The sequence below is a fragment of the Bos indicus x Bos taurus genome, chromosome 19 (genome assembly GCF_003369695.1).
Source record: "Bos indicus x Bos taurus breed Angus x Brahman F1 hybrid chromosome 19, Bos_hybrid_MaternalHap_v2.0, whole genome shotgun sequence".
Classification (NCBI taxonomy): domain Eukaryota; kingdom Metazoa; phylum Chordata; class Mammalia; order Artiodactyla; family Bovidae; genus Bos; species Bos indicus x Bos taurus.
In genome coordinates, this window is record NC_040094.1 from 41,771,601 (window position 1) to 41,798,168 (window position 26,568).

At 53.1% G+C, this 26,568-nt stretch overlaps 1 protein-coding gene across 1 annotated transcript; it reads right to left on the bottom strand.

Moving 5' to 3' along the window:
- Positions 1-1,464: 1,464 nt before the first annotated feature.
- TNS4 (tensin 4) lies at positions 1,465-24,964 on the bottom strand. Its single transcript, XM_027518483.1, has 13 exons — positions 24,860-24,964; positions 20,513-21,041; positions 13,866-14,289; positions 12,358-12,782; positions 9,788-9,874; positions 9,333-9,458; positions 7,816-7,908; positions 7,646-7,723; positions 6,321-6,392; positions 5,277-5,445; positions 4,418-4,486; positions 4,135-4,161; positions 1,465-3,674 (listed from the first exon to the last, which is right to left on the bottom strand). The coding sequence occupies exons 2-13, from the start codon at positions 20,949-20,951 to the stop codon at positions 3,533-3,535; spliced, it is 2,151 nt and encodes a 716-aa protein (XP_027374284.1). The 5' UTR covers positions 20,952-21,041; positions 24,860-24,964; the 3' UTR covers positions 1,465-3,532.
- Between the last annotated feature and the right edge of the window lie 1,604 nt (positions 24,965-26,568).

Here is a 26,568-nt window from a genome sequence, read left to right on the forward strand (position 1 = left end):
AGACCTCCTGGAGCCTAAAGACTGATAAAGTTGACCTTTGTGACATCACCCTGTTCCCTCACCATCAGCCAATCAGAGACTTTTGCATGAACTGATTACATACCCTGACCTTCTTGGCTCATCCAGCTTTTAAAAATGCTTTGCCGAGACCCTTCAGGGCACTCTGGGCTTTTTAGAGCATGAGGCACCCATCTCCTTGCACAGCCCTGCAGTAAATCCCTTCTTTGCTCCAAACTTTAATGTTTTGATTTGTTTGGCCTCACTGGGCGTCTGGCACAGAAACCTCTGCTGACAGTATGAAGAGGAGAAAGGTGAGGATGGAGAGAGACACTGGGAGGGGGCAGTGAGGGGTAGTGTATGTGTGTAGAGAACAAGGAGAAAGTGATGGGGTGGGATGGAACATTGAGAGATATGACACTGGGGGAGGCTTAAGACCCAGGACTGCAAGGCCTGGAACCTGCTGCAGAGGAAACTCCTGGATATCCTCGCCTGGGTATAAAGACCCCTCCCTTCCGGATTCCTGCCTTGGTGGTTGTTCCTCCTCCTTTCTGCACTTGCTGGGCTGGCGGCTCTGCCCATCAGCAAAAGTCAAGTGCTCTATTAAATCCTCCTGGAGGAAAGATAAGCTACATAAATGCAGTAGAGGTCATTACCTTCCGTAGACTCAGTCTGTGGCCAGGGAAGGGGCTGAGAGGAGGCCTTCTGGAACCACAGTTGGGCAGTGGAAGGGGCGGCAGGGGCTCCTCAATGGTGGGTGGTTCAAGTGCATTGGGAGGTCTCTTCACTTCCTCCAGGCAGCTTTTGCCACTGGTCACATAGCCTGAGCAGAACCAGCAGCTCGCCCCTTTCCAAGGCTCTGCAGGAAAGGGGTGCCCCTGCAGCCCCTCTTGTACCACTTGCTATGGCCTGCCCATCTTGAATCCCTAGCTGCAGCAGGCCTGGAGAGGGCTGGGAGTGGAGCGTTACCCCAGGACTGGAGACAGAACCAGGATGAATGATGGGCCATTGTTCAGGTCGCCAGGGTTGGGCTGTCAGCTTGGGGCTCATCTGGATTCACGGACTCTTCCAGACTTGAGCTGTCCCTGTTTCACCTGCCTCTCCCCACCCTTTGGGAGCCCGAGTGAGACCCTGGAAGTTGGCAGGGATGTCACACGTACTCACCTCAGGCCCTGGCATGCACAAGAGAGCCCAGGCCTCCTATCTTCCTGCCACAGTGGCAGGAAAGAGGTTGGGAAGAAGGAAAACGGGTGTGTTGGACACATGGGGGACACAGAAGAGTTTAAGCAAAGGTTTAAACCTTTGAAGTGGGAGCTGGTGGAGGCTGTGCTGCCATGGCCAGGGGCTGCGAGGCGGGTGTGGCACACGTGGCTATCTCTCAGACCAGCTGCCACCGGCCCAGCCAGGTCCCCTTTTTTGTTCAGGTTTCCATCTCTGAGTGGACAGCCCTGAATGTCTCAGGACCAATTTTTGTGCAAAGACAGACACTTTATTTTCCATGAGGGGAGCTACAAGGCATTCACAGATATATGGGGGAGAGGGGCTCTCTGTGATCTTGAGAACTTGGGCACTGTGACCTTGAGAACCTTGTCCAGATTCTGTAGTCTCCAGGGTGGGGCAGTGCCTGACCACAGGCTGGGTGGGCTAGTCTCGGCCAGTCCTGCCAGCCCAGGACCGCTTCAGTCTGGTTTGGTTTCCTGGGTTGAAATAATAACCCTTCAGGCCCAACTTTGGCCAAAGATAATGATTCTCTGGCAGGGCCCCCAGGTGGGCGGGGTCAGGCACTGGTCTTTCATAGAGCAAAAGTGGGCTTCTTCCTTGAGCCTCGTCTTGCATTCTCATAGTGTGGTTTCCTTAGGTCCCCAGGTCTGCCAGACAAACAGTTCCAACTTCTTGGGGGTCTTGGTGGAGGTGGGGCAGGAAAGACCGCCCACTTCCCCAAGCCTCTTGGAGGTAGCTGCCCATTTGCATTCTTGACTCTTTGCTGCCCTCATGTGGCTATGAGGCTAGTTGCCGCCCCAGCAGTGTACAGGGCAGTGTGTGCGTGCGTGCGTGTGTGTGTGTGTGTGTGTGTGTGTGTGTAGGACTAGCAAGGCTGGGGCTGAGGCAGAACCAGAGAGCTGGCCCTTGTGTCTATTCTAGTGAGCAGGGGTGCTCACTGTCCCCACCTCCGGGTCTGGGTGACACAAGTAGCTCTAGGGCAGCTGTGACACACTTGCTTATGAGAAGCTGAAAGAAGAGATGGAACTGATGCTCATTTTCAATGGAGGGGACTAGACATCAAGATCTTAAGGACAGCTGAATCATCTGTTTTGACCATGAAGGCAAGTTCCCACATGCTTACCTGCCGAACAACCATGGCCACGTTGGCCTGTAGAATCCAGGACAGGCGGATCTAGCTCTGTCCTGGGAATAGCAGCTCAAGAAGCTGTCAAGGAAATGGGGAAAGGAACAGATGAGGGAAAGAGAGTCAGTCCATCCCTCCTTTGGTCCTTGTGCATGCGTGCTTGTGTGCTAACTCGCTTCAGTCGTGTCTGATTCTTTGCGACCCTATGGACTGTAGCCCACCAGGCTCCTCTGTCCATGGGATTCTCCAGGCAAGGATACTGGAGAGGATTGCCATGCCTTCCTTCAGGGGGTCTTCCTGAACCAGGAATCGAACCTGCGTCTCCTGCATCTTCTACATTGTAGGTGGATTCTTTCCTGTTGAACCACTGGGGAGGCCCCTTTGGTCCTCAATCCTTGCCAACCACCTGCTTTCAGGCCAGCCTCTGGCCATGGCCCCTGGGGCCCTACCCAGCACCTACTGTTTGCCGTGAAACGAGGGTCACAGGTCTGTAGCTCAAGCTGCTGTGTTGGTAGTGTCCAGACTGACAGAGTCAGGAGTCTTAAGAGGTTATTTTCATGTGGGGGTCTCAGATGTGGGTCTGCTTCAGAATCATAGGGAGCTTGTTAAGATACCCACAGATGTCCGAGACAGCTGATCCTGTCTGTTGCCTCCTTTTGTTTTTTTAAAGTATCCTTCTAAAACATTTATTTATTTGTCTTTGGCTGCACTGGGTCTTCATTGCTGTGCACGGGCTTTCTCTAGTTGTGGCAAGCAGGGGTTACTCTCTAGTTTCAGTGTGTGGGCTTCTCACTGTGACGGCCTCTTGTTGTAGAGGACAGGCTCTAAAGCGTGGGCTCAGTAGGGGTGGAGCACTGGTTTAGTTTCTCCATGGCATGTGAAATCTTCTCCGACCAGGGGTCGAACCCCTGTCCCCTGCATTGGCAGGCAGATTCTTCCCCACTGGACCACCAGGGAAGTCCTGCTCCTTTAAGGCTGAAGAGACTGAACCCCGGGAGGGAAGCAGGTCTGGCTGAAGGTTGCTGCTGAAGGTCATAGTGAGTTCAAGGGTTTCAACCTGGTACCGTTCTCCTCCAGTCCAGTGGATTGGTCCATCAGTGTGGTAAAAGGCTTCTTGCTCAGGGCAGAGGGGGAATCCTGAGCAAGCCCCTTGGGATGACTGGGAAGGCACACAGGAAGCTCCCTCCCCTACATCCTTTCTGGGTCCTGCAGCAGAGCACCCACCAGACGGATGACCTGTGAGGCCGGCTGGAGCGTGTCATACTCCGCAAAGAGGTGGCACACATTCTCCTGGGACTCAGTCTGGCTCTTGGCCACAAACCCAAAGATCCTGATGGGAGAGGAGAGCCGGGGTGAGGAAAGCCCAGGGAGGCACGAGACTGGGAGCTGGGGAACTCAGCCCTTCCCCAGCCCAGCACCTCCTTCCTGCCCTTCACCAACCCAGCACCTTGTCATGATGGGAGCTCTCCTAGCAGGAGGACGTGCCTCCTCCGTCAGACTGGGAGATCCCTGAGTTTAAGATCTGGGTTTCTCTCCTTTGGAATGAGGGCCCCTGAGGACAGGACCTGTGTATTCCCCAGCAGACTGGAGGGTCCCTCCAGACTAAAGCCTGTGCCTCCCCGAGAAGACGGGGCTCCCAGGCGGCCAGGGTCTGTGCTCTCAGCAAACCCATGGGCTCTTAAGGTCAGCATGGGGCCTCCCTCCTTCCCTGACTCCCTCCCTGTGTTGGGTCCGGGCCCTGCCCCAGGGAGACCTCATGGTGACTGACTGAGTGGACAGGAAGGCCTTACCGAGAGGGCTTGCAATATTTCTGCCACCTGTGGGAGAGGAACAAAGATAGTCCTGGGTACCGATTCTCCGCTCCATTTCACAGAACTCTGGCTGAGCCCCGAGGGGTGGGAGGAGCCGATAATGGCCAGCTGTGTTTCCTCTATCCCCACCATGCTCCCTCCCTTCATTCTGTTGCTCCTCACCCCTTGAGGTTCAGAGGCTCTGTCTGGGACCCCAGTCCCAGAGTCAGCGGGCAGCTAGACCCTGGCTGGCCTTTTCAGTCTGGCCCAGACTTGAACTTACTTCCGTTGCTCGGGATCCATGCCACAGAATCGGAGGGTGGCAAGGGGGTAATGGCGCCGGAAAAATACCCTGGGAGGAGGCAGGGAGGGAAGGGGAGCTGATGAGAGCCCGTCCCAGTGTCCTGGCCCACCTCCATCGTCTCCAGCTTCCTGTCCTCCAAGAGCCTCCTAGTTCCATGACCCCTGACAGCCTGCTGTGACTTTTTCACTGCTGGCCCTGGACACGTGTTTGTATTTCTCTCCTTTCATGAAGGTCATCTGCCTTGTGTCCTATGTATTGGGGTTTTCTACCAACCCACCCAATCGCCCACTGTGTCATTTAATGATTGGAGGGTAGAAACTGCTGGAGGAGGACATGGCAACCCACTCCAGTATTCTTGTCTGGAGAATCCCACAGGAAGAAGAGCCTGGTGGGCTACAGTCCATGGGGTCACAAAAAGTCGGACATAACTGAAGCGACTAAGCACGCAATTACTGCTGGTCATCTCTTATTCCTCCAGCCCAGGGCCAGGATCTTGCTGGACTGAATCCCTGAGCCTGGGATGGAGCGATCTCACTGGTCCCCCAGAGTCTGGCCTACAGGAGATGCTCCATCAATGGATACAAATTTAATCAGTGCCCTATGACTGTTGTTAATTCCAAATCCATCAGTCACGATGAAGTGGGGCTTCAGAAAGTAGTCATTGCACTGAGGCCCAGAGAAGGCAGAGAACTTGCCTGGAGTCACTCAGCACATCACTGACCTCACTGGGTGCAGGAGCCTGAACCCCAGCTCTACCACTGCTCCACAGCCACCTCAGCCATCCCCTCCAGCTCACCCTGCCCAGCTCCGCAGCCCCAGGACAAGGGAAGTCCCTTACTTCCTCTGGACGTCAGTCAGGGTGATGCCCTGCTCGGTGACTTTGAAGTGGACCACGGTGGGCGTGGGGAGAACATCCCTCTCCAAGGTGGCCGAGATGGCCTTCTCCACAGCCAGGGCTCCGCTCAGGGTCTCCACGCTCACAGAGCTCAGGTACAGGGCATGGCAACCTGGGGTGGGGGGCGGGTGCAGATACTGCTTTGGGGCCCTGCCAGAATCCACTGGGTAAGTGGAGGTCACCCTGCTCTCCCTCTGCCCAGAACTGGGGAATAGGAATGTCATCCTGTTTGGGGAATCTAGCAGGCTTCCTCTTTGAGCCATCAGGCGGGTGGGTAGGGACTGTGTGGGTGACTGAAATTTGGGGCTAACCCCAGAGGACTTTGGGGTCATCTGTTGTTTGCATTGCTCTGGCCTCTGGCCCTCCAGCAGGAGGCAAGGACGGGATGCTGCCCTGTGTGTATAGGGGTGTCCAGGCAAACCTTCCTTCTGTCCCATGGCTGGTGCTGCCCCCACCCCTACCCCCGACCCCCAACCGCAGGGCCCTGGCTCCTTGCTGAGAGAAGAGGGAGGAGACGGGAATGGGGAGGGGCCTTTGTGCTTGGGGCACGGAATAGGAGCTGTCAGTCACCCAGGTGCTGACCCGTGCCTGGCCCTTGGATGTGATGAAAAGTGACCCTTCCCATATAGACCGCCCCCAGGACTCAGACCTGACACTCCACGGAGGATGCCCTCCCTCTCCAGGGCCAGGCCCTTCAGACCCAGAGAGAACCTAGTTTATCCAAGTGTGCTCCCTGTATGTAGGATGGGCTCTAAGCCTCACCACGCCCGCCCCTCCTCTCCTGCCCCTCTTCCTCCTGGCCTGCTGCCCTCAGCCTCTCATCTCCTGGTTTACAGGCAGAGGGAAGAATGTGGCACCTTGTTAAAGATGGAGAAATAAAGCAGCAATGGGAAACACGTGTGGACCTGCATGTGCCTGCACAGGGCTGGGAGGGGCCCTGGGGCGGGGCACAGCCAAGCCTTCCCCCCACCCTGCCCCCCAACTCACCGGCAGATTTCTTCAGACAGGAGGCCTGGCCATCTGCAGAGGGGTCGGAGGCCCCGTCTCCACCTCCCAATTCTGAGCCAAAGCAAAGGAACAGGCCCCCAGGGGTGGGGTGCAGTCAGTGGACCCCCGTCCTAGGAACAGGCCTCATTCAGCCCTTCAAACGGGTCCCACCTCCGCCCCCACCTTCAGGAAGTGACTTGGCTGAGAAACCAGGTGTGATTCCTGTAATTAGGCAATCGGAGCTGCCCTGGGCTCCCCCAAAGCCTAGCTGGCAAGCTTTTTGATCCCTTCTTCCCCCTCCCGCCTCCGGCCCCTGGACTGCAACAGTGACCTGGCCTCAGAGGCCCCTGGCCTCAGAGGCCCCTGACCTCCTGCTTCTTTCGGACCCTGCCCCAAAGCCAGGCTTTTTTTTTTTTTTTTTGCAGAAAGCAGGGAGGCTCTCGCCATCACCACACCCGCGGCTCCCTTGGCCTTGACTCCTCTCCCTGAACCCCCCCAGCTCTCCTGCACACCCTGAGATGTGGGGGCACCTGGTGTTGTGCTGGGCTGTAAGCTCTGGAGAGGGCTCCCTGACTTGGGCTGGAGGTTTGACTCTGTGCCCTTGAGGAAGTTACTTAATGCCTCGAATCTTCCTTTTCTTTCTTTCTCCCCAAATTTCACCCATTGATCATTTGTTCTCATAATCCTCTTCCTTGGGGTTCATGAAACAGCTGTCTGTACCTTTGTGCTCTGTTAGCTCCCTGAACACTTTGGAACAAGACAGTCAGGGAGACTTGGGTTCAGATTCGACCCTTCCTTTTCTTATCTGTGAAATGGGGACAGCAACAGCAGTGACTACTTCACAGGGTTGGAGTGAGATGTGAATGGAGGAGGGGACGCCCAGTAAATGTTGGAAAGTGAAGTCACTCAGTCGTGTCCGACTTTTTGCGACCCCATGGACTGTAGCCTACCAGTAAATGTTGGACCTGGAAGTAAAAACCAAACCTGGCCGAATTGGCAGATTTATGCTTCTTTTCTCCTCTCCAAAACAGAGCTGCTATTTCTCAAACATCAACTCAGTACCAGGCGTTGTGCCAAAAGCCTTGCCTGAGCTTTTTCATTTCACCCCCTACTCAGCCTAGAAGTAGGTGTGATGCTAACTGTGCCCATTTCATAGATGAGGAAACAGAGGCTCAGTGAGGTTGACCTTCTCAGATGCTCATAGCTAGGAGGTGGAGATGTAGACAGACTCCAGAGCACGCACTTTTCACTGGGACACTAACATGATCCCTAAGTAAGGTGAGAGGTGACCCCTGAGAATGAACAGGTGTGGAGCCCCAGCCCACCTTTCTGCGGGATGACGAGTTTGCAGGGCAGGGCCAGGGCCATGATGGAGTGCTGGCACACGAAGGCAGAGAGGCTCCCTGTGAGGAAACAGAAGCCGTGCATCAGGAGCCTTTCCCAGGCCACCTACCCTGCCTGGAAGGGGCCTGAGGGCTGGAGAGGCTCAGCTCACCGAAGTAGGGTTCTTCGTCTGCTCCCTTGAGATGCACCCCTTTGGCGGAAGACTCGATGAGGAAGTGGCGAATGAGGTCACTGCTGTCCTCGCCTAGTCAGAGAAAGCATGTGGATGGAAGTGCAACCTGTTTCCTGACCCGCCTCTTCCAGTCCATCCAGAGGTTAACTTGTCCATCCCCCTGCCTCTGGGTGGGACTGCAGGTAGGTATCCTATCCTCGAGGTCTCCCATGAAGGAGGTGCCGACTACGTTTTTGCTCAAAGCCTTGTGTCCAGTAGGACACAACTGAGTGACTTAGTATGCACACGTGCAATTCTTTTTTCAGGAGACCTTGCTTTTGGTTTCAATAACTCTTGGGCTGGGTTTCCCGCTCCCCCTTCTTACTCCCTCCCAGGTGCTATCATTCTCCATCATATGGTCCCTGCTGGCGCCAGGCTGGCCTTGGGAGGGGGCACCACGCCCCTGGCCTCTTCTCCACCAGCCCACAGCTTCCTGCTTTCTTGGGACTCCTTGGCAGGTCTTCCTTGATAACTAACGCTGCCCAGAGGTCACTTTCTTATTTGAACAGAGAGGTGTGGTGTAGAGAATGTGGACTTGGGGTTTTTATCCTCTTTCTCTATTACTTGCTGGTTCAGGGGTCATTAACTCCCTCTGGGAGTTGTCAGTTCCCTTATCCATTCCTTGTGTAAGAGCTACAATCCTGGGCCTTCAATGAAGGGCTGTGGCCCAGGAACCCTGTAATGCAATGGTCTGTTCCTGTCTCTGTCCTCAGTGAGGTTTCACTGGTGCCTTGCACAGTGTCTGGGGTAGGGTGCTCCATCCACGTGTGCTGAGTGCAAGACCACAGGGGCTAAGCTAGCACACACGCCATTGTTGTGTAGTCCCTCAGTTGTTTCCAACTCTTTGCGACACCATGGGCTGTAGCCCACTAGGCTCCTCTGTCCGTGGAATTTTTCAGGCAAGAATACTGGGAGTGGGTTGCCATTTCCTTTTCCAGGGGATCTTCCCAGGGATTGAACACAGGTCTCCACGTCTCCTGCATTGCAGGTGGATTCTTTACCACTGAGCCACTGGGGAAGCTCATAAAGCCCAGTATTTACTTAATAAAAATAAATTGAATTCATGGAGGAAAAAAAGTCAAACTTTATAAACTTGATATAAAATGTTACTAGTTACTTCTTATTTGAGAAAACCAGACCAAACCAAAAGGGTCTCATTTTCATACGTTATTACTACATTACATTCCTTTGTGAGAAAGCCGGTCTGGACAGACGTGGATACCAGAAGAGCGCAGGCTGGAGGGGGTCTGGGACCTTCCTCTTCTTCCCACCGGAGGGTAGAGCAAGGAGTCTGGGGACTTGGGGAGCCTCAGTGCCAGGACACCAAGGTCCATCCTCCCAGGAGTCATTATGGGAATGGCCCAAGGTTACCCCCAAGTGAGCGGCAGAGCTGGGACTGGAACCCACCACACCCAGGTGCCTCTAAGAGGCCTTGATGGAATACACAGACAGCCTACCTGGTCGGCTCTGGGCAGGTGTGGGGGCCTCCTGCACCTTCAGGGCAAGGCCGAAGGAGCCCCGGTATGAAGAACTGTCCCGCACGATGAAAGCCCCCGGCTCCTCCTTCCTCAGCAGCTCGATGGCTGGAACAATCCTTGAGTCAGAGAGAGTCACCACCCCACCGGGATACCCTCCCTGCTTCAGCCCAATTGGGTCCTCATACAGCAGATGGTACAGAATTGCCTTTGGTTCCCAGGAAGTCCTTTCTGTTGTCTAACCTCCACCATTCCTGCTACAGTCTTTATTTGCTTGGGTCATGGGGTTTGCAGCACACCCCCTTCCCTGGACTTGCAATTTGCCATTCTGTTCCCTCCTCTACATGAACCCAGGGCCCCATCTGCCCGATGTGGGGTGCCGGGATCCAGACCTGATTCCTGGGTCACTCAGTCCCTGAATCAGGGCTTCATTTTACCTTGCTCTCGGGAGATGCTTGGCTTAAACCAGTATTTAGATGTGTCCATCACAAACTTCATGGTGGGCTGCATGTCCCTGGCAGGACCTGGAGACAGACAGGGAAGGAGAACCCTGTAGGCCGGATAGAGGGGAACTGAGAGACCCTCCCCTTTCTCTGCCCAGCGGTCCCATTCAACCCATCCTCCCCTATCCCTACTCCGTTGTGTCTCCAGCTCCCTAAAGGGGCAAAGTCCATCAGAAGAATCCCAGGGCTTTGTGCCATCTAGGAATCTACCCTTGTATCCTTGGTAACAGATCACAAACAAATAGATTAAAAATTCAATGAGAAACAGTTTCTCAAATTGAATATTACGCAGTAGAGACAGAAACAGGATAAATAAAAGACTCTGAGATGCATCATTTGCTTGACTTTACATTTTTCTTCCCCTTTAATAATCCTATGAGTTTCTTGGTGGTGGTGGGGATATTCAGTTTGCAAAAGAAAATGAAGAAAAGGAGAAAGGAAAGGAAGACAGCAGATCTGGGCAGAAGAGCATCCAGGAGTCCGGAGATGGAGTCGGATTCTGATCTGAGATGGCTCTTTCCCTCCTGAAACCCAGAGGTAACTGAGTGAACCAGAAATCCTGTGAGGGTCTGTAATGCTCCAACAACTCGGAAATGAAGCTGAATCTTGTCTTGAGAATAGTTGGTGGAATTTGCTAAGATCCCAGGGATAATGTGTGATTATCTGGGAATCACCAACCCTGGATGGGGATATCACCAGGCCAAATAAATGTGCTCTTTGAGATGTGAAAATTCCACCCACCCCATTTCCCTGGGTCCCTAATGGTTGGATGACATCACCGACTCAATGGACATGAGTTAGAGCAAACTCTGGGAGACGGTGAAGGACAAGGAAGCCTGGCTGCAATTCATGGGGTCACAAAGAGGTGGACTCGACATAGTGACTGAACAACAACAAAGGCAGAGAGCAGTGGTTCTCGGTTTCAGCATCTTGAAAAGGTGTGTTACTGCCAGTTGAGAGTAACTCATCTTAAAAAATGTACTGATATCTGCAAACGATTTGTCCTAGGAAAATGTTCAAAGGCATGCTTGTCACCTCATTTTCTCTTGTTCTCATTGACATGGCTTCGTGGGTGGGAGCGAGCAGCAGGCTAGAGTGAGCATTTCACACCCCCCAGGAGTACCTTGATGTCTGTGGCCATGTGAGGGCTGAGAGCCCGGGAAGGAGATGACTGAGCCATAGGCAAGCAGGCCTCCTGTCCTTGGGGCTCAGTGGGGGGCTCTGCTCCTGGGAGAGAGAGACCCCAGGGTGCTAAGGATTAGCCTGTGTTTACTGCTCTGGGCTCTGGTTGGCTTTGTTCTTTTTGGATGCCTGTAGTTCATGACTACAGGGAGGAGGGTGGTTGCTGTTTTGTGGTTTTTAGCTGTCTGAGTTGGAATGCATTGTCTCCGTTACCCTGTCCTGCCCCGTCTGTGTTCGTCATCCGCCAACGTCAGAGTTAGGACTGACTCTCCCTCTCCTGGGTTAGTCACCCAGCCTGCTGCTTCCATACCCTGAGGGTCTCCTGGCTCTGTCTGCTCTCCTCCACCCTCTGCCTCACCCTGGACCACTTTGTGATGAAAACCCAAACAGAACCAAATAAAAACTGCTCTCCCTGCCAGGCCAGGCCCTGCAATTCATCTGCCGCGCAGCTGCCAGAGTGATGGATTGAGCATGTGCCTCTGAGTCCATCACTCTCCGGTTTGAGAGTCTCAGAGGGTATATCAGTCCTGGGTGTTCTTTGGAAGGACTGATGCTAAAGCTGAAACTCCAATACTTTGGCCACCTCATGCGAAGAGTTGACTCATTGTAAAAGACTGATGCTGGGAGGGATTGGGGGCAGGAGGAGAAGGGGATGACAGAGGATGAGATGGCTGGATGGCATTACTGACTCGATGGACAAGAGTTTGAGTGAACCCCAGGAGTTGGTGATGGACAGGGAGGCCTGGTGTGCTGCAATTCATGGGGTTGCAAAGGGTCGGACACGACTGAGTGACTGAACTGAACTGAGGGTCTCCTGGTCCCTAAAGGGTAAAGTTTACTCTTCAGCTTGGTGTTCATGGTCTTTCCCAATCTGGCCCCAGATTACTCCCAATGACCTCACCCTGCACAGCCCAACATCCAAGTCATTTCCTAAACATGCCATGTGCTTCTACATCTTCATACCTCTGACCTGGCTGTTCCCTCTGCTGGGGCAGCCCTTCCTCTGCTGCTCTGGCCATGAACTTTTGATCCACTTTTTGGCCTCCCCACTTCTCCAGGTAAAAAGGCTCACTCCTTCCTCTGTAGCCTCACAAGACTCAGAACATCTCTTTACTTGTGTGTTTATCCTACTCTGCAGTAACCCTTTGGGTTTTCCCCCTCTCTTTCTAGACTGTGTTCCTACTAAGTGGCACAGTGCTTGGCACACAGTAGGTACTTAATCAGTGTATTGACCCACTCTTGAAGAAATGCATTGGTGCTTTGCCTGTTCTCCATTAGCCAAACCTTACAAAGCGTGAGGTATTGACTGGTTTACAACTTACCCTCCGGGGATGCGGTGGGAGGGGCTTCTGGCAGGGTCTGGCTGTGGCTCCTGGTGGCTGGACAGGGCATGCTGGAAGAAGTAGCCCCAGGGCGGACAAAGTCCTGGGGTCCTGGGGTCCTCTGGGATGGGGGAGATCCTGGCTCTGGGAAACCGTTGATCAGCACAATGGGTATGTCCGTCATGGAGTTAGTGATGGATGGTGGGCAACTGCTGGCATGTTCCTTGGCCAGTGGTGGGGAGCGGGTTGCTCTGGGCTGGCCCATGCTTGGGGTGGCGTTGCTGGGGACCTGGAGGTCACTGGCTCTCGTATACAGGGACACTGGACCAAGGTTGTGGAGGCTGGAGGAAGAGCTGCTGGGGCTTTCCAAGGATCTAGAAGATGACTGATGGCTGGAGATGCTGGAGTGGAGGAGGGACTGGCTGCTGTGAGGGGAGAGAGCAGCAGGAAGGCAGAGTGTTAGGAGGTGGGAGTGGACTATCTGGGGCCAGAGCTGGGCTCTGGAATTTAGTGATGTAGGTGCCCGTGGCTTTGGTCAGAGAACTGTATACTTCGCCCATCCGCCCCCAACCCCGTCCCCAGAGCCCATCTGAGCCCTAAGGGATGCTGATGGATATAGGAGTGTACCTGCAATGTAGGGTCTGTGGTCAATTAAAGTAGCCAATGGGCTGCCCCCTGCAAGGGACTCTGTTCCCTCTGCCTTCCAAGCCATCCAACTGAGTTGTCATACCAGCCATCCTCCCTACCCCCCATCCCCAAGCATTCCCAAGAGTCCGGCACACAGGCTGGACCTGGGCTGGACTATGCCCATGACTGATGCAGAGGGAATTCTCCAGCTGGAGGAAGAGAAAGAGGCCAGTTCCGCAGCCAGCCGGGCTTCTCCCTGAGCTCAGAGGCCCATGCCAACGCATGGCTGTGGAATCCCAGTCTCCTTGCCAGGGACTGCCTGGGCACAGTGGCTTTGGAGCTGGTATGGGGGACAGAGGTCCTGTGGTTTGGTTTTCCAGGGCAAGATGGGTGAGTGTGTGACTCTACTCAGAAGCCTGCAGAGAACTGGGCTGGGGCGATTGTGAATAATGCCCCGCCAGATTTGCTTCCTTCCTGCTAGGTTTTGCCAGGAACAAAGATGAAGGAAGCTTTTCCCAGACCCTCGATTCTGTTTATATTCTGTGTTTTAGGTTTTTTTTTTTTTTTTTTTTTAAATCTTCCTACAGATGGGCTGTAGGAGGGCTGGACAGGATACAGGTGAGCCTCATTAATGCAGTAGTTCTTTTCCCAGGAGGTAAATAGAAGTCAAGATTTTCCTATATTGAATGATATTCTAAATGCTTGAGGAAAGCTTGAGAGCCAAATGGCATAAAAGAGAACATTCATTTTTATTTTTGGTACAATCCCAGATTTTGCTCAGAAAGAGCGGGATGTCTGATTTAGGGTGTGTGTGTGTGTGTGTGTGTGTGTGTGTGTGTGTGATGAAGGCAACATCAGAAGCTGTAGTGGGAGTTACCTACCTTCCAAATACATAGCTGATATCAGACACTGGGCTGCCTGACAGCATGGAGACTCTGCTGCTCAGCTGTGGGCCCTGGCCCCCCAGCCCCTTCTCCAAGCTTGGGGAAGCCACCAGTGGGGAGCCCAAGCCGTGGGGGCCTGAGGCCTTGCTCCCCATGCCAGGAATGGAGATGCTGGGAGATGTTGGGGGGTGAGAGGAGGGAACTGCCGAGGGGGGAGCGGGGTGCTGGTGCCCCCTGCCCTGGCTCCCAGAGAAGATGAGGCTCTCGCTGCTGCTTCGAGTCTCTCGGGGGAGGTCTCTGGAAAGGAGGAGGCCGCCAGTGCGTGGGGAGCCGAAGGGTGGGGTGACAGATGGGCTGCAGCAGCTCCGCGGGCCATCGTGGCACCTTGACCTGGTGGAGGTCACCTCGATGTACTTTATATCTTTGGGGAGAGAAGCAGAGCATTGGTGAAACCAGGGAGCTTAGACTCGCAGAACAAGGATGCTGGAAGAGTCCTCAAGACCATCTGGTCTCTTCTTTCTTAGAGAGTGCTGTGCTGTGCTTAGTCATTCAGTCGTGTCTGACTCTTTGCGACCCCATGAACTGTAGCCTACCAGAGGAGCCTAGTGGGCTACAGTCCATGGGAACTTCTCCAGGCAAGAATACTGGAGTGGGTTGCTGTGTCCAGGTGTCCCGCATTGCAGGCAGATTCTTTACAGTCTGAGGTACCAGGTAAGCCCATATATATGTGGGCTTCCTAGATGGTGCTTGTGGTGAAGAACCTTCCTGCCAATGCAGGAGACATTAAGAGACGTGGGTTCAATCCCTGGGTTGGGAAGATCCCCTGGAGGAGGGCACAGCAACCCACTCCAGTATTCTTGCCTGGGGGATCCAATGGACAGAGAAGGCTGGCAGGCTACAGTCCTTGGGGTCACAAAGAGTGGGACATGACTGAAGCGACTTAGCACGCATATATTAAAAAAATTTGGCTGTGCCCCAAGGCATGTAGGATCTTAGTGCCCCAACCAGGGATCAAGCCCATGTAACCTGCAGTGGAAGTGTGGAGTCTTAACCACTGGACCACCACCCTTTCTTATACAGATGAGGAAACTGAGGCCCAGGGAGATGTTTGTTGGAATCAGGATCAGCCTCCAGCTTCACCTTCAGGGACCAGTTTCAATGTCACCCTCTCTGTAACAACTGCCCGTGGGTGGAGAGACAGTGACACGGACACGGGCTTTGGAGTCAGACAGACCTGGGTTTCAAATCTGGCTCTGCCCCTTGCTCTCTGAGAGCTTGGCGAAGTGACTTGACCACCTAGAGCCTCAGTTTCCAGGCCTGTAGAATTGGGTGGCTATACCCAGCCTCTTGGTGTTACAGTAAGGATGAACTGAGATGAAGGTAGGTGGCACAGCACAGCGTCTGGCACATAGTAAGCCTTTTAAAGCTGAGAGATCCTCTCCTTTGTGTGTGTTCCACTCCCCAGCTGGAATGACTGCACTGGTCACATCTTGAGATGCCTCTATTACTCAGGCTGGTGAAAGCGGTTTCTATGTCTGTGCCTGCAACGGAGGCAGGGATTCTCAAGCTTGGTTGCATGCTAGAATTATCAGATGAGCTTCGAAAAGTCCTAAAACTCAGGCTCCATCTGGTGCCAATTAGATCAGAACCTCCAGGGGTGCGCCCAGGCCCTCAGGGTGTTCGCTTAGCTCCCTAGGTGTTTTCACCGTGTACTGGACTGCACCACTGTGGTCCCCGGCCCAGCAGCACCCCTTCACCAGGGAGCTAGGAGATTGTGCAGAATCTCCGGCTCCACCCTAGGCCTACCGAATCAGAATCTGCATTTTAGCAAAATCCCAGGGGAGCTGTGTGCACCTTGGAGTTTGACAAGTCAGCGTTAGGGTTCACTTGCGTGCCAGAACTCCCTGGGGGCAGGGCTTGCCTGCCTTACTGAGCTGTAGACTCTTAGCACCCGAGGCTGCTGACTCACTCTGATGTTCTTTCATTCCCTAGTGGGGGCACCTAGGACTCTTGTTCCTCCCTGGAGTGGGGTGCCCTCTGGTTCTGCCCATGGGGGGATGGGTACCTCTCCTCCTGACTTTGGGGAGGGGAGCTGTTCTTGGTGCTGTTCTGGGAAAGGAAATGAACAAAGGGGGTTCATCACTGCTCCCTTCTAGAGGGTCGTGAGTCCTGCCTCTGGCTTCCCAGGATGAAGACTAGGGCAGAGTCATGGGAAACTGTACACTTAACTCCCATCTGCCAGCCTCCCACCCCCCTGGGCTCTGGTGCATGCACTATCCCCCCTCACCACCCCCGAAGTCCCTGCCTGCCCTAGCCCGCTCTGGGGTAGGACCTTCTGGCTCAGGACCTTCTAGCCCCGCTCATGGTTACTGCCTCTGTCTGAGCCTGCTTGGGCTGGGTAGGGGTGGAGGATTGCATCAGATGGAGAGGGGAGGCTGGCAGGTCGACCTGGGCATGCTGTCCCAGGGGGTGGAGGAACAGGCCTGGCTTTGTCGACAAACAAACCTAGGTGTGAGTCTAGGCTTTGCCACTTTCCCGCCAAGAATCATCAGGTAATTTTCCTAACTGCTCTGAGCCTCAGTTTCCTCATCTGTAAAGTGAGGATCTATGGTCCATGGTGGGCTTCAAAGAGCGTCTCCTGCCCGCCTGCTTTTGGGGGACAGTATTGGCCAGTTGGCTAATACTCTGGCTAAGGTGAGGGTCCCACTGATGAGGGCAAGAGAATATTTGGTACAGTGTATTGTGGGCTCTGAAAGGGAAGTTTTGGACTGGGGTAGATTCTTCGGCAAGGTTGGCAAGCACGACTTTTTTTTTTTTTTTTAAATAGGTCTTTATAGTATTTATGGGCTTCCCTGGTGGCTCAGATGGTAAAGAATCTGCCTGCAATGAAGAAAACCCGGGTTCGATCCCTGGGTTAGGAAGATCCCCTGGAGAAGGGAACGGGTACCCACTCCAATACTCTTGCCTGGAGAATTCCATGGACAGAGGAGCCTGGTGGGCTACAGTCCATGGGGTCACAAAGAGTTGGAGACAGCTGAGTGACTAACACTTTCACTTTCACAGTGTTTATGCTCATAATCCTTTCAAACCTCAAGACTGCCCTTGTGCCCAGTGCCAGCAGGCCCGCTTTTACAGTGCATGAAACTGAGGCTCGGAGAAATGTAAGGGTAGAGCTAAGATTTACGGCCCCTTTTAAAACAAAGGCTGGTATTTACTGAGCATTGTGGGCTAGCACTGCCACAGGCATATTCCCTGTGTTAGCTCATTTAACTCGCATGACAACTTGACTGAGGTAGGAAACATTCTTAATTCCACGTCAGATGAGAAGTCAAGGCTCACAAAGGTTGAGGAGGGACTCCCCTGGTGGCCCAGTAGCTAAGATTCCACGCTCACAATGCAGGGCCCTAGATCCCACAGGCCACAGTTAAAGATCCCATATGCCGCAGTGGAGATCGAAGGTCCAGCGTGCTGCAACTAAGAGCAGCCAAACAAATACATGAATGATGTTACAGAAAGGGTTGAGGAAACTGATCCCTGCTCCTGCACTCTGTCTGCAGGGAGCTCTTCCACGGAGACAGGCTCCTCAGGACCCTTTGCCAAGGCCTTACCCGTAAGTAGGAGCTCAGCGGCTTTGGGGAGGGTCTCCCGGCCTGGTGAAGAGAGACCAAAGGCCTAGCTGAGGGACTGAGAAAGAGCAAGCAGACTCGGGCAGGAAGGGAGGGAGGAGTCCTGGAGCTGTGAGTCACTCCCGCTGCTGTAGCCTGGCCTCGAGGTGGATGTGGCTGGGGTGGCGGGGCCCCCACCCCATCACCTGTGTGCACTTGCTGTTTACAGGCCCGTGGGGCAAGTCTGAGCAGTGCTGGGTGGATGCAGGCGCCAGCACCAGGCCGGGTGGGTGGAGGGGGGCCTGTGTGGGTGGGGGGCGGACAGACGTTTATTAGACACCCTTCACTCAGGATTGGCAAACTGCCTTGCCTGGCAGAAATTCTGGAAAATAAAATGGAGGTCTGTTCCAAGGATGGGGAGGGGTGGCAGAGGAGGGGATACGGTGTTTGCTTCTAGAAGCTGTGTTCCCTGGGGGTGGTGGATACATGCCTGCTCCCCGCTACCATGTCGCCCCTGGCCCGCCTCTGGTTAATCTGAAGGAAGGTCAGCAAGACGCAGAGGCAGAGAAACTGGAGGGGGTGGTGGTGGTGTAAACTCAGTGAAGCCCTGGAGGGCAGAAAACTTGCTCCGAGGAAGAAAGAAAAGTTAGAATATGGACTTTGGAGCCCAGAGGCCTGGGCTTTGAGCTGACCTACCACTCACTAGCTGTGTGACTGTGGCCATCATTTCCTCCCGCTGAGCCTCAGTGTTCTCATCTGTAAATAAGGTTTCCACTATTTTCTTCCCAGGGTAGACGCTGGGATCATGCTTACAAAAATCCCTCTATACATTTTTAAGGGAGGGATCGATATAGAATAGCCAATGGTTAACTTTTGATTCTGCCAAGTTGGGACAAAAAGAAGCTGTGAATGTCTGCTAGCATCACAATTACAGAACATCTTCCACTCAACACGCCAAAAGTAGGACGAGTGAGAGTGCAAACAGAGGGGCCCTGCACACTGGACACATTTGGCTGGGTGAAAAGTCACTGAGGGGCTGTGGGCCGGGGAGAGCTTTGTCACCAGGAGCAGTGGTCTGAGGGGAGGGTTTGGGGAGAGAGATGCAGTCACCACAGTGACAGGCAGGCTCTCACTATTCTTGTTATGGCAGAGAACTTCCAACAGGGAGCTGACCCTCTGGATACCCTAGGAGGTAGTGAGCTCCCAGGCATCACTGGTGTTCAGGCAGAGGAAAGAGGAGAGGATTTTTAGAAATTCCATCAAGGGGAGCTAGGTGGCTTCATCAGGACCCTGGGACCACTGCTGCCCTCTGGCGCCCCCTGCTGCCAAGAGTCTGGTGATCACATCCTCACAAGAGCAGGTTGTGCCTAGGGCATCTGAAAGGCCTGACTACTGCCCATCCGTCCCTTGGAGGAAGGGCCTTGTTGTCAACACCCCAACCCCATACATGTGCACGCTACCCAGAAACTGCTCTCACCCTAGTTGGCCTTGACTGCATAGAAGCCCTGCCTTGGGGCATGAGCATTAAAGTCCCGGGCTTGCTCCTGCCAGTGATAATTAGGCCCAAGCTATCTTTTCTGCAGAGACATGCCCATGACTGGCCTTAAGAAGCAAAAGACGGTTGAGGGATGGAGGTGGTTCATTTAACAGGCCTGGCAGGCAATGCTCCGGGGGCAGGAGCAGAAGGCCGGCTAGAGCCCAGGAACCCAGGTGCCAGAGGACCTGGGTGCTGGGCTCACCTCCACCCCAGGGTCTGACACTGTCCTGGAGCTGGTCCTAAATGCAACTCCAACGTTGACTATAAACAGCCACCACCGATCATGACCTATAGTGTCCCAGGATTTGTGATAAACACCCATCAGATGTTATTCCTTTTAATCCTTGCAATACCCTTTGAGGTGAAAACTCATCTCTGTTTTACAGAAGAAGAATCTGAGACACAAAGAAGTGTAAGCAGCTTGTGTAAGGTTTGCACGACTCCAGTGATTAGGCTACACTGGCTTCTCACTCAAGTCCATCAACCAAATCTTTTCATTTGTAAAATGAGGATAAAATATTCGTCCCATGGAGGTGGATTGGAGGGATCAAATTATTATCATCAAAGGTTCAATTATTAACTGCTCAACACACAAGTGCCTGGATAGGATGATAAATGCTCAATAAGCAGAAATTCTCCTGGATCCCATCTCTAATCTTCTCTGTATCCCCTAGCACACACTGATTGTTTAAACCCCTGGAGGCCTCAGTCTTCCAGCCTGTCTAATGGGGCTGCTGCTCCATGATCCTCATCCTCAATGTATACTTGAAACTCTTTGGGAAACTAAAGCCAGATGCAGAAATTTCTGGACAATTGTGGAGGTGGTGGTATCTTGGAGTTGGCTTGAACTAGCTCAAAAAAGCTGATTGTTAAATTTTCAAGATTTTTTTCAGCTTGTTGCTAAATGATGTACACATTGTAAGTTAATATAGTTTGATGCTTTAGGCATTACTAAAGAGTAAACTATATAAATTTACAATATAGTGACATATTAAAAACAAAAGTAATAAATACTCAAAAATTCATCATGTTCTAATTATTTTACTATGTCTATACTTGAAGTTATTTACATCTATCGTTACTGGTGAGGTGAAAATACTATTCCTATAAAAATTTCAGGGGACCAAGTTAGAACCTAAAGAGAGACACCACAGAAGACTAAGATTCAGGGACCACACATTTATCGAGCTCTTATTTATATGCATGGCATTGTATAGTATTCTTACCTGTATTAGCTTATTTTAATTCTTTGAGAAATTACATAAAACAGGTATCCATCACTTTCCAAACTCAAGAACCAAATAGAATTGGACAGTGAGGACTACTTATATTTATCCCTTGTATAGAGCGGAGGAAACAGAGAGGTTAAGAAACTTGTTTAGAGACGCACAGCAGTCCCCAACAGGACATTGTTCTGTGTTCCTCCGATTTGATAGAAAACTCCTTCCTCATAAGGACTGGTCCCCAAGTCCTCTTCCCAGCACTGTGCCCCAGTTCCTTACCCAAGGCTTCAGGCTCTTCTTTCTTCTTTCCCAAGGTAGTGCTCTGGGTGGGCTGGGCCTCAGGGCCACCAGGCCCAGGAGGGAGCAGCTGGAAGGTGGGATCCAACTCCAGAATCATCTGGTTGAGGCTCTCCAGTGAGAAGTCAATGTAGGAGTCAAGGTTTTCCTGAGCCCCTGAGACCTGCTCCCCTGGGGCCTTCAGGAGGCAGCTGGCATTGGCTCCAGCCTGTGGGGCTGGCTGGAGCCTGCCAGGGGGCCCCTTGCAGGGCATGGGGGCCATCAGCGCCTGCGCTCCCCAGCCTTCCGTGGTGTAGTAGGGACATGGCGGCGGCAGGCTGGGGCTGGGGGCTGGGTGCAGGACCCTCCTGGGTTCCTCACAGGGAGCCAAGCCGACTGCGGGGCCTCCTGCCAGCAGGGGGCTGGACATCACCTGTGACATGTTGAGGGCACTGACTTGGCAGTTTACCTCTGGCTTCCAGCCAGACTCACATCCCACAGTTGTCACTTGCCAACCGGGAGCTCCTGGGACCTGAAAGAAGCCGGGGGTGGGAACTGAGTAATTTCTGTGGATGAAACCTCTGCCTCCCCTCCCCATAAAGAAAGGCATATATATTCACTCATTTAAAAGCATGGCTGCTGGAGCCAGACTGCCTGGGATTTGTATCCTGGCTTCCCCAGTTACTAGCTGTGCAACGTTGGGGAAGTTAATTAACTTCTCTGTGCCTTGGTTTCCTCATCTATAGAATGAGTTAATATTTATAATATACTTAGAACTTGCCTAGTACATAATAAGCAGTATGCAAGTGATGGATAAATAAAATAATCTCAATAGATGTTTGATGGCTACCTATTATGTTCCAGCCTTACTTTTAAAATAAATAATAGCTAAAATTCCGGATTCCCAGGAGGCGCTAGTGGTAAAGAACCCACTTGCCAATGCTGGAGATGTAAGAGACTCAGGTTAGATCCCTGTGTCGGTAAGATCACCCAGAGGAGGGCGTGGCAACCCACTCCAGTATTCTTGCCTGGGAAATCCCTTGGACAGAGGAGTCTGGCAGGCTACAGTTCATAGGGTCGCAAAGAGTCAGACACAGCTGAAGTGACTTAGCATAGCACGGCACAGCTAATATTCATTGAGTAATTATATGTACCTAGGCTCTGGTGTATAAAACCTTTTAAAATCCTCATAACAACCTTATGAAGTAGATGCTATTATTATCCCATTTTACAATGGGAGAACTGAGACACAAAGAGGTAAGCAACTTGCCCAAGGTCGTCAGGCCAACGGGTATCAGGGTAGGATTGGACCCCAGCTGTGTGGTGTCAGGGCCCCTGCATTTAGCTGCTACTCAGCCTGGGCCAGTTGGTGAAACAGACAGGCAAGCAGGTGAGCAATCACAACAGTGTCATCGGGGAGGAGGGGAGTCAGAAGGGACTCAGTGGGCACAGGGAAGGGGAGGGGGGAGGCCAGGGAGTGGGGGAGGCCAGGGAGGACTTCCTGGAGGAAGGGACATGTAAACGGAGACAAGGACGAAAAACAGGAGCTGGCTGGGCACACCAGGTAGGGGTGAGGAGGCAGGTGTATTCAGAGGCTGGATGGACCGAGGAGATCACAAGACGTTACTGAGCATCTGGGAAACAGAGAGAACCTAGGGTGAATGGAGGGGAGGTTGGGGTTGGGGAGGCAGGCTGGGCAGACCCTGCAGAGCCTTGCAGGCTGGGTTTGGTAGTGCTGACTCAACCCTGAGGGCAATGGAGAGCCACAGAATAGTTTAGAGTTTAGGAGTGACATCATCAGATGATATTCACTCCCTGGGGGCTCATCTGGGAAAGAGACGTCCCAGGCTTCCTGACTGTGGGAAGTTCTTCCCGTTGTTTAGCCTTAATGCTACATGATAGCAGTTTCTTCCAGGAGGTAAGAGGTTCCAAAACAGAGGCTGCCAAGAAAACTGTAAGGAGCTGGGACATGCTGATTGTGCTACAACTGCCTTCCCTGAGCCTCACCTTCCCCCTGCCCCTAGCACTCCCCAACTCCACTTTTCTCCTTTTCCAAGATATGTCTATTACATTCTGCTTTAGAGTTAGACCTCAGTCTCGGAAAAGTCATTGAGACCAGTCTGGGGCAAACGAAATGAATGCAGACTTCGGAGTCTGGAGATTTGAATTCAAACCCCAGTTCAAAGAGTTCCTTAAGGACTCGCTCTGACCCTCAGTTTCCTCATCTGTGAGATGGAAATAAGAATTCCTGCTATATATCCTCCCAGAAGGTGGTGTGGAACCAGTGAGATCCTGCTTGTAAAAGCTATCGGACAATTCTAAATACTACTTAGAAATCAGGGCTTATATAGAATATAACGCCTTCATAATAATAAATAATAAGAGCTCCCATTTACTGAGAATTTACCATGTGTCAGGCACTGACTTTCCCCATGGTAACTCTTCTAATCCTCTCATAACCCTAGGAAGTACTGCACCCCTATTACCAGTCCATTTTACAGATGAAGATACTGAGATTCAGAGAGGTTAAGAAATCTGTGTCGGCCACACATCCAGAAAAGTGATAGAGCTGGGTTTTAAACCCAGGCCTGGACTTTCGACCTTTAACTGTTTATATCACATGGAGTTCAAATGCAGAGAAACACCTGAGGTCCAGAGAGGGACTGTGAGTTGCCCAAGGCTCCTGCTAGACCTGCTGCCAGACTTCTCTTTGGCCAGATCCTGGAGGGGGCAGGCACATGTTAGGCTCGGGAAGCGTGTCTATAAATGGCAGTGAAAGGGAACGAGGAATGGGCCTTCAAACTCCTTTCTAGGGGCAGCTAAGGACATCAAGCTTTGGCTCCAAGCGCCCTGGGTTTGTCGGGGCAGGATCTCTGCACACCCTGAAGGTTTTCTGGCTGTGCCTCAAAGAGGACCTAGGGTTATGGTCTCTGGGGAATGCACTGGGTACCTGGTTCCTCCCCCAGGACTAGGATCCAGGATATCTGCCTACTGATTTGGAATCTGCTTTTATACCACCCTGGGCAAGTGTCCTTTCCTCTCTGGGCTTCAGTTGTCCCACCTGTATAATGGGAATGCAATCGTAACAGACACTTAAAATGTACTCATCTTGTTTTCTCAATGGTTCTCTGAAGAAAGTACTCTTACGGTGGGGCTGGAGAGGTTAAGGGACTTGCCTGAAGTCATACAACTCACAGCACCCAGAGTGGAACTGGGATCTGAACTCAGGTGATCTTGGCTCCCGGTCCCATAGTCCTTGCCACTGTTTCATAGATTTAAGATCCATTTCACCTTTCTCTGCCCCTTCTGGGATTCTAGAACCCAGTGGGACAGGCCTGAGATTGAGCAAAGTTTAGGCAGCCCCTTGGGATTTTCTTTAAGTCTTCTCACTTTTGACACTCCCCAAAGCACCACCAGACCTCCCAGGGCAGGGTCTGGCCTCACCCCTTTATTCCTGGACACTCTTTCTTCTGTCCCCACCAGCACACGTCTCTAGCTCTTTCCTTCCTGATCAAAAGGGGAGGGGAAGACCCCTGGGCTCAGCACTCTGTGTGTGTATGTTGGGGGGCTGTAGTGGGTATGGAGGGCTCCAGCCAACTCAGTCTTATTTATAGGTCCTGCCCACCCATGGGACTCAAATCTCCTTCTTTGTTCCCAAGGGCTCTGGAGGCAGGGAGATCCTGATTCCTGGGCAAATCCCCTTGTCAGTTTCATTGCCAGCTTCTTCTCCTGACTCACTCTTTCCCTCCTACAAGCCCAGGGCAGTGGAGGGAGAGGATGGCAGAGGGGAGGACAAGTGTCCCGCAGAGTGCCTCACCTCACTAGCCCAATCCCCTCCCCACCCCCCTGCTGGAAGAATGGCTTCTGATCGTCCCCTGGTCCCCACTTAGACCTGGAAAAGCAGACCTGGGATAGGAGACAGGGACCCGCAGGGGCAGTGAAGGTCTTTCCCTACCCGTGCCCTGCCCACCCTCTCCCTCCCATTCTAGGATTTCTGCTGGCCTCTGAATGATCCAGCATGGGTTGGGGGGTGGGGCGGGGCTAATGGCCAGGCCCTGAGGGCTCTGGGCTGGTGGGCAGGAGGATCGGTTCTGGGTCTGTTCCCTTCCCAAGTCTCAGGACCCTGGGCAAACCCCTTCCCCTCCCCAGACCCTGGTTCTCTCATCTGTACACTGAGGGCTACAGATTTAGTTCCCTCAAAGTGCAGAACTTGAGTCTGTGGTCCTGGGACCATCTTGTCTGTCTCCACCTTCACTCTGAGCCCCAGGAGAGGAGAAAAACTGGGGACAAGGGCTGGCTGAAGGGGCTGAGCCTCCTCCTCTTTTCTCCTTGAAGAATAAAGGCGCCTACCTGTTGTCCAGGGTGAGCAAGACGCTTCAGCCTTCACTCTTGGCTCCTGGGACAGACGAAGTGAGGCGGTTGGTCAGAGCCCAGGTGAGGAGTAAAGGGAGGCGCCCTTCACCTCCAGCCCCGCCTTAAGAGCAGCCAGCCAAGCCCGCCCGCCCTCCTCCCCGCCAGCCCTACACGTGGCCTGACAGCCCACAGGCCCCACCCGCCTGTCTGGACCAGCTCAGGTGGGGCTGGCACAGGCAGGGAAGGGAAGCCTGGCCTTGGTGGGCACTGGAGCCCGGTGTGTGAGTGTGTGTGAGAGGCTCTTAAGCATCCTATTTCCTCCCTGGGCGCTGAGTGCTCAGGGGAACCTCTGCTTGGACAGGGGCTTCTTAGAACCAAGTGTGCTGTAGGTGTTCCCTTCACCTGAGTGCCAGCCAGGGAAGGGACACAGGGTTGGTTGGCAGAGCTAGCAGAGAGTGGGGAGCAGGATGCCAAGGGGCAGGAGACCCTTCCCACAGGCCTCTTCTGTGCTCTCTGAGCTGGGTCATACTGCTACAGGTACCAGGTAGGGGCCTGCTGGGACTCACGCTGGACACAGATCTTGTCTTTTTTTCTTAGTCTGGGAATAGGCTTCTAACTCAAGGAGAAGAGGCTCTGAGTGTCTGGAGGGCTTTGAGAAGGGGCTCAGCGCCACGATGGTCTTCATTCATTCACTCACAGACTATCTCTGTGCACATTCTGGTGGAAGTTCCATGTGGGAGTGATGGCAGAAAGTCCAAAAGTCCAGACATCCCCTCTCCCTGGCTCCACCTCCCTTCCTGTTCTGTGTCAGGGATCCCAGAATGTGGTGGGCATCCAGACTTTGTTGGGGAGGGGCACTGTGGTAAAGCCGAGTCCCCTCTGGGCAGGTTGGTTGAAAGCTAGGGAGCTGGCATACTCTCAGCCCAGGGACTCAGGGTGATCCCAGCAGGGGCTTATCTTAGGGGTGGGTTGGGGGGAGGGCTGCCCAGAGCTCCCGTGATGCTCAGTAGAAGGGCTTCTGGCCTTAAAGTCTTTGATGTTCTGTGGCTTCATGGAGGCATCGTGGCCTGTGTCGAGGGAGGCCAGGAAGCACAGCTGAGCATGGCAGTGAAAGGTGATGACCGAAAGACTCTGAAAGGTGTCTCTGGATGTTCGCGCAGCCAGCAGCCCATGGCTTGGTGAGCAGTTGTGTCTTTGAATGAAGAAAGTGATGCCCCTCCATTGGGGTGTGTGCAGTGCAAGCCAACATGCACTGCCCACAGCAGCCTTATTCACGGGCAGTCAGCTGCTGAGATTCTCGGGGGAAGGTACAGGTTGTGGGGTGGGGGATGGAGCATCAGGCCGGGATTGGAGTGGTCCTGACATTGGCCCTGGCTGTGTTCCTGGGAGCTGGAACCAAGGGCAGTTTTAGCAGTGGTTCTTCAGGCCTGGGAGCCCTAGGCTTGTGCCCCTGTGCCTGAGCGTTACAATCTTTCTTGGCAGATTTGACCTTCTTGGTTCACATTTGGCTGTTCCCTTTACCTTAAGCCAGTCTCAGGAACACTGATTCCAGCCTCAGCATCCTCACAGACCTTGTGCACCATACCTTCCTGCCTCTGCCTAATCCCCCACCTCACTCTGCTACCACCATGCTCCTCTGAAATCATCAGCCTTTCTGCATCGATGGATATGACCATGTGATTTTTTCCCCCTCTCTAACTTGTTGA